The sequence below is a fragment of the Stigmatopora argus genome, chromosome 3 (assembly GCF_051989625.1).
Source record: "Stigmatopora argus isolate UIUO_Sarg chromosome 3, RoL_Sarg_1.0, whole genome shotgun sequence".
Classification (NCBI taxonomy): domain Eukaryota; kingdom Metazoa; phylum Chordata; class Actinopteri; order Syngnathiformes; family Syngnathidae; genus Stigmatopora; species Stigmatopora argus.
The window spans coordinates 16565363-16572930 of record NC_135389.1 but is presented as its reverse complement, the minus strand read 5'-3'; the positions used below and the strand labels follow the sequence as shown (position 1 = coordinate 16572930).

General features: G+C 41.2%; 1 protein-coding gene and 1 non-coding gene across 4 annotated transcripts in view; both read left to right on the top strand.

Moving 5' to 3' along the window:
• The first annotated feature begins 367 nt into the window (after positions 1-367).
• Positions 368-439, top strand: trnah-gug (transfer RNA histidin (anticodon GUG)). The gene has a single exon. It is a non-coding gene; the product is annotated as a tRNA-His (tRNA).
• Positions 440-854: 415 nt separating this feature from the next.
• Positions 855-7568, top strand: part of LOC144071432 (FERM domain-containing protein 5-like) — a 39451-nt gene continuing 32737 nt past the window's right edge. For all 3 annotated transcript variants that reach the window (XM_077596533.1, XM_077596536.1, XM_077596534.1), the window contains exon 1: positions 855-1221. In XM_077596533.1, coding sequence (XP_077452659.1) covers positions 1120-1221 — 102 coding nt within the window. In that variant the 5' untranslated portion in view covers positions 855-1119. The remainder of the gene's footprint in view (positions 1222-7568) is intronic.

The following is a 7568-nucleotide window of genomic DNA, read 5'->3' as shown; positions in this document are numbered from 1 at the left end:
TTTCTGTGCTTCTTGTAAAAAGAAACATTACAGGCATTGAGACAGGTAATTTTGTTCTTAGTAAAATTGATTTAAGTACAGTCCAGAATCCATTTTAATAATTGACTTGGAATTCCTACTAGTGACTTTTCATGATTTTCCCCGATTATAGTGTGTATTTTTAATAAAAGCTAAATCCGGTGTGGGAAAACCCACAATCACGTAAATACTGTAGGAGTCGATGAAGGGGATAAAGATTATGATTAGAATTTTGAAATACAGTGGTTCCAACCAAAATAATTATTCAAATACGTACTATCATAAACTGGCGTTTTTGACAGAATAGATCGTTCAAAAATGCTCCGTAGTGACCAGTCCCGGATAGCTCGCCGTGATCGTATAGTGGTTAGTACTCTGCGTTGTGGCCGCAGCAACCCCGGTTCGAATCCGGGTCACGGCAGCCGGGCTGATATGTTTTGTGTAACAGTTTTTGTCCCTAACCATTTGTCGGGTGAAATTTATGAATGAATGCTAATCTGATTTACGTTTAATCGCAGTTAAAAATGAAGGTACAATGAGTTTCTACAGTGCAATGACAAAAACTCGCCTGAAGGGGGCAGTGCATTACATGAAATTCTCTTCCCGAATGGATACTTCCATAGAATATGAAACAATAAAACAATTTATTGAACTTTAATTCAGGCTTCCACATTTAAAAAAAAAAGTGTTACATGTTATACCGCTTCGCCCTCCGGTTGGCTCACTTTGACGTCAGATTTCATTGGGGCCCGCCTGTTAGCTCAAGTGGAAGAGAAGAGAACGTGAATGGAGCGGGTTGGGGGTCGGGTGGGGGGGGATGGACTGGGATAATCCGACATCAGACACACAGCAGAGCGGAGAGACGCTGCATGTGGATACGAGCATCCTAGGATCGCACGATTTAGTGTAAAAACACAAGGGCAAAGTGAGGGGACGGCGATGATGCACCACTCGGCAACACGACGCTCGGCCGTGGGGCGTTCAGGGGACCCGGTAGTGTTGTCGTCGTGACGTTCACTTGCACGCCTGCTCGATCGCCTGCTCGCTCGCTCTTTCTTTCCTATGTGACTTTATTGTTCCCGGCTGAGACGCGCAGCCAAGATGTTGAGCCGATTCGTGAGTGGCAGCGTCAGGAATCTCGAGCGGGAATACAGCTGCACCGTCCGGCTGCTGGACGACTCGGAATATACGTGCACCATTCAGGTAAGTCACCTGTCGGGCCGTCGTGCGATTGTTGCTCCGGTTGACATTTTGCACGCTTCCGTGCACAGACGGTGGCTGACCTCAAGCGTGCTCGCTCGCACTTCTGTCATTTTCGACAATTGACGCTAATTTAGGATGATGCATTTACCCCTGGTGACCCACTCTGGTCAAAATACATCAGCTACAGGCCACATTTTGTTCTCTGGGCTCTGTTATGATGGTGGAAAAGCTACAATTGTTGCAGTGTCTATTAGTTTGTTTTTCTGAAATTTTCTGTTACCCTTGACTCTTGAATGTCTCTGAAGCTTTATGACAGCAGTATACCTCTAAATCCAACAGGAGACTCTTTGGATTTTGCTAGTGTAAACTTTAAAAGTAGCAATAATGAATATTGGATTTTTGGGGGGGACCAGTTCATTTTCATTCCCCCAATCAAGTATACACATTTGGGACTAAATTTAGGGACTATCTAAATTTAGATTGATTTCTGACAGTGCAGAAACCTACTGGTTGTACCTTTTTGATACTTGTTCTTGATTTGTTATGGTAATACAGCCTTTTAATGAGTGGTTCCGGTCAATGTATTTTTGAGGCCTTCATGGAGAGTAATCACATAACTTGACATTTAGTCAAAAGTCATCATTAGTTTAATTCATTTGCCGCCAATCCATTTTACGGAATATGTGTTGTGATGGTTAGTAAAAGGGGGAAATGGATATTGAAAACACCTATTGACGCCAATCAATGTGTAATGCATTTCAGCTGGTGGGGGTTGGAAGCAGTCAATTGAAATCTTCCAACCGCTCCCAGTTAAAATAAATAGGATTTTCTTTAAACTATGTGAGGTCACAAAACAATAAAAAAGAAATAAAAGTTCCCAATGCAGTTTACGTACAGACCTCACATATTGCAATTTATATCTGCTGCTCTTTTTTCAATTTAAGACAATGTAATAAGTTTAAGTTTTTTTTAAAGTTTTTTTTTTACAAGGCATTTCATTGAAAATTGTTTGTTTTAATCACTCATGCCGTTTTTAAAATTTGCATTTCTCTCGCTTCGTTTTTTGCTTCTTTTTATTATCATTTAGTATTTATATAATACATCCCCCACCCCTTAAAAAATATCCTTCATTTTTATTAACCATTGTAAAATACTACATTTAGGAAACACTAATACTGCAATTGAATGTGAAATAACTGGATTTTGAGTTAAAACCACACCCCAAAACCAATTTATCATACATCCTTAGAAACCATAGTACTTTCTGACTTGACTTTTTCTCAAAGTATTCGTTCTAAAACCTTCTTACTTGCCCTGGCACATATGCAGCGATTTTTAGGAATGACATGAAATGTAGTACTGGGTATATTATTGCAAAATGGAAAGTGATACATACATGCTGGTTGTGATAATAACAAAAGCAGGAATGTGAGTCTTTTCAGCCACATGATGAAAACGGTGTACCTTTCAAATCATTGTCCCTTGAGTGGTACCACCAAAAGTATTTCTTTTATTGACTTTTACACATTTATCCCTGTGTGGACTCCCTCAACTTCCTTGCAGATTAAACCGCCCCATTAGAATGTACCCTGAGGGACTCCAGCTGCTAACCTAGTTCTGACAATGGCACAAACTGCTTTCGTACCCTTGACTTGTACTCTCTGAGCTTTTTTTGGCCCATTATCGGAAAATTACAAGGTTGTCCAATTAATATTGCCACGGGGGAAATTAACCTTTGTTTTTATTCTTCTAATAAGTGACCCAAAAATTTGGGATGATGCCTTCAAGGACATGTTTGTTTATGGACTACATATAAATTAAATGCCTGGGCTTCTCTGGTCGTGGAAAATTTAACATCCTTTCAGAGTCGATGTCCAAAAGTTAGGACGCAGTAGTCTAGATTGACCCTCGAAAGACAGAAATAGACTCCTAATGGACTCCTACTGCTGACTGCATACAACTTAGTAGCTCAGCTCAGCAGCAGCTTGTCTTTAGGCCTAAAAATGGCTGCTCTTTCTCTGCTGGGGTAGTGCTACATTTCCCTGACTTTTTGATTGATTTTCACTCAATGGCGGTGTCATTGCATGTGCGGTCGATTGTTCGCCGGTCTTTTGGTCGCCATCTTTTGGTCGCCGGTCTTTTGGTCGCCGGTCTTTTGGTCGCCGGTCTTTTGGTCGCCGGTCTTTTGGTCGCCGGTCTTTTGGTCGCCGGTCTTTTGGTCGCGGTCTTTTGGTCGCTCCGACCGCGACAACGGGCGACCAAAAGACCAGCGACCAAAAGACCGACGACCAAAAGACCGGTGACAAAACAAGGTAAAACAACACGGTCTACGCATCAATAAAAGTCAACAATGGCCATGGGCAGTTTCACTGAGCCGACGTGTGAGTGTATGAGTTTGTATGTACATGCGTTGTCCCTATAAGAAGCTACATCAGTCAGAGTCTTAACAAGTTCTCCAACAAAAAACAATAAAAGTCTGGGAAATTTAGAGCTTTTCTTTAGCATAATAATTACTAGGGCATTAAGTATGACTAAATAGTAATTCGCAGTTTGTATTTAGGGAATTTGAGCAACGATTTAAATGGTAATTATCACTTACCTTCCGGGCGACCAAAAGACCGGCGACCAAAAGACCGGCGACCAAAAGACCGGCGACCAAAAGACCGGCGACCAAAAGATCGGCGACCAAAATATCGGCGACCAATCGACCGTGTACCGTGTCATTGTGATGACTAATGCTTGTTTATCTCTGTGTGCTAACTGGTGACCAGTTAAGGGTGTTGTTTAGCTTTCCCCTGAAGTCAATTGGGATAGCTTCCAGTAAATGTCTTTAATAATATTTAGGAGCTATCCCGTTTCCATGGATAACATTTTCCTCATCATGGTGAACCGTATACAAATTATATTGAGACACCTGCACAAAGAAAAACAAGACGGAGAACTTTTTTTTGTTTTAAACACGGTGTCCATTCACTGCATGCTTTTATATTGCTGCGCTTTTTGTTCATTCTTGCAACTTCCCGAATAAGAGAAAAAAGAACCTGTCACATCAATTACAAAACAATTTATTGCTTTTCTCGGATGCGACTCCGTTAAGGAATAAAAGAGGTTTAAAAGGAGCTCTCCAGAGACTTTGCTGACTTGGCACGTCAATGCCTTTTCAAGGCAACATTAACCTGTCTTGTAGAACAATGAAACATTAAGAAGACCCTTCCAGATTCTTCACACTTTGATATCCATTGTCATCAACGGGATTTTTTGTCCCATGAGAAGGTGCGAAACAGATACTGTAAAATGGTAGTGTTGTAAACAGACCTGCGTTTGTGCAGCGTTGAGGCCAGCAGGTGTTCTGTTTGCTTGAAGAGTCGCGTGGGCTGACGTCCGTGTGCGTAAAAAAAGAGGAAAGAAGAGATAACTCTCCATTTCCAAGTAATGAGTACCTTTATACCTACAGTTACGCCTTCCAAGTTAGCGCTCTGCCCGTTATCGTCATCATCTGCAGGAGCGATACGCTTGAGTGTAAAAAAAAAAAAGCATAACTAGGTCGTCAATGCTGTGTTTTAGTTTCATCTTTCATATTCCAGGCTGCTGCAGTTTGACAATTCTTGTTATTTTATACAGCAGCACAATTCGGTACACGGTCGATTGGTTGCCGGTCTTTTGCTCGCCCGGAAGGTTATTGATAATTAGCATTTAAATCGTTGCTCAAATTCCCTAAATACAAACTGCGAATTACTATTTAGTCATACTTAATGCCCTAGTAATTATTAGGCTAAAGAAAAGCTCCAAATTTCTCGGACTTTTATTGTTTTTTGTTGGAGAACTTGTTAAGACCCTGACTGACGTCGCTTCTTAAAGGGACAACGCATGTACATACAGACTCTTATACACTCACACGTCAGCTCAGTGAAACTGCTCAGGGCCATTGTTGGCTTTTATTGATGCGTAGACCGTGTTGTTTTACCTTGTTTTGTCGCTGGTCTTTTGGTCGTCGGTCTTTTGGTTGCCGGTCTTTTGGTCGCCGGTCTTTTGGTCGCCGGTCTTTTGGTCACCCGTTGTCGCGGTCCGGGCGACCAAAAGACCGCGACCAAAAGATCGGCGACCAATCGACCGCACACGGCACAATTCAGTGAATCGTTGCCCCACATTCAGCGTTGTATCTTGTTTTGATTTACATTTACACCCGCCGTGCAACCGGCTTTCACCTACTAAGCGCAAACATCTTCCACAGAAAATAGCAGCGCAAAACTGAGAAAATAAAGACAATTGAATAAATGATGGCTCTTTCCTGAGCCTTCAAAAGGAGGGGAAAGGGAGATCTCATCATTCCACAAGCTCTTCGGTTGGAGCTGTCGAATAGATGCAGGTTGACGGATGAGCCCGAATCTTTCTTTTGCCCCGAAGCTTCTTCTGCTGTGATTTTAATGCGATGCTACAGCAGGGAGTACGGCTGCGACTTTTTGTCAGGTTAGGAATACATGAAAATGACATTTAGATACTCCTGTGCAAAAACAACTGAGCTGTAAATAGTGTGGCGCTCAATTTTGGGGTTAAAATGTCTATGTCTGCATTGGAATAGATAATACTCTACTCTGAAATTGGTGGGGGAAAAAGATTGCAAAAAAGTGGGAAAGCCAATCTTGATGGGCATGTAGATGATTTGGATTAGTACTTTGTAGATAGATGGCTTTTAAAAGAAAGACTTGATTTTATTTGAGCAGTCCCTCCGTGTCCTGCTGGACATTTCTGAAAAAAAGACCCACACAATCTTATTTATAATGTGATTTTAATTATTTGAGGATTTAATTGACACCTTTTTGTTTTGTTTGGGCCACCTCTAATGGAGAGTTAATTATACTCTACACACAACAAACCCTGTGATTTCCTATGTTTTTCACCTAAGCCTTTTGCTTTTGGGCTTTGTCATTTAAACACAAACTCAATATTACTCGTTTGAATGTGAAAAATGCGGGTTGGACCTGACAGTGCATTGATAGTCCAGGTTTCATGAGGTCCGTTGCCATCTGAGAGTCTTATTGGTGGAGTGGTGGGTGGAGTGGTGGAAGGATTGGAGCTGCTGTGTGTTAAGAGGTGCTTTACTTTGAAGCCAGGATCTCAACTGTTGCTACGGTGACTCCACAGTTACCCAAACTCAATGTAAAATCCCTTACTGGTTAGCTTTGCCCTATTGGAGTCCTGACAAACAGTTCCTGCCTGTTAGGTCTCAGGAGGTAATACATTTTCCCATTGAAATCAATACATTTGAAATCATTTGCTTCACAGTCTAAGCCAGGGGTGTCAGACTCGGGTTGGTTCGCAGGCCGCTTCAACGTCAACTTGATTTCACGTGGGCCGGACCATTTAAGATATAATATTTAGATTTTTTTAAATAAATGGATTAAAAGAACTCTATGTAAAGCCCTGAATATTCAGTTTTTTATAGATCTAAAACAATGTTTATTTTAGCTTTTTTTATGTATTTTTATATTTTACAAAATGATTTTTGAACTAAAAACACAGAAAAAATGCATTAAAAAATTACAATTATTGTTTTAAAAGGGGGAAAAATCTGGAAATTTAATATACATCTATACTCTTCATTTTAATTTGATCCTAAAACAGAAAGTCGGCACTCATGATTTACTTTCCCGGGCCACACAAAATGATGCGGCGGGCCAGATTTGGCCCCCGTGCCGCCACTTTGACACATGTAGGCTAAGCTGTCAGCATCTGTTGTGATACTTTATAGTGTGAATGAGTAAAATGTGTTACCCAAGTGAACGTTTTCTCATGCCGAGTAAACTCGAGAGAACCATCATTTTAATGCAATTTGCGACATTGCGATTGGCCCAACCTGCGGCACGTGGATCGTTGTAATTAAGGATTACATCACTGTTGCGTCTAGCCTAGCTTGGCAGAGATCTGACATGCGGCCCACGCCAATCTTTTTTTTTTTTGACAGTTTGTTACAGCATGTGGGATTAGCAAATTGCTGCTGCATGCCTTTTTGATATACGTACACCTCTTTTTGGTACTCGCCAGCTTGGCCTGTAATCCTTAGCATTGTATTTCTCTGCTATTTTGTATATTCCAACAGAATAAATCACCAGTATGAAGATTTTCCCGAACGGTATTCCTCGAAATGTAAACCCTCTTTTTAAAAAATGTGGTCCGAAAAAAAGTACCTCTCTATTTGTTATGTGGGCGAAAGTGCAAAGCGGCTCACTTACAGAAGCATTTTCCGAAATAGGTAGGCAATTTAAGAATAACTTGGTTGTTTAATTTTTCACTTGATGGGTGCGTGGGCAGACACCCCAGAGTCCCAACTATACTTGTGTACAAGCAAA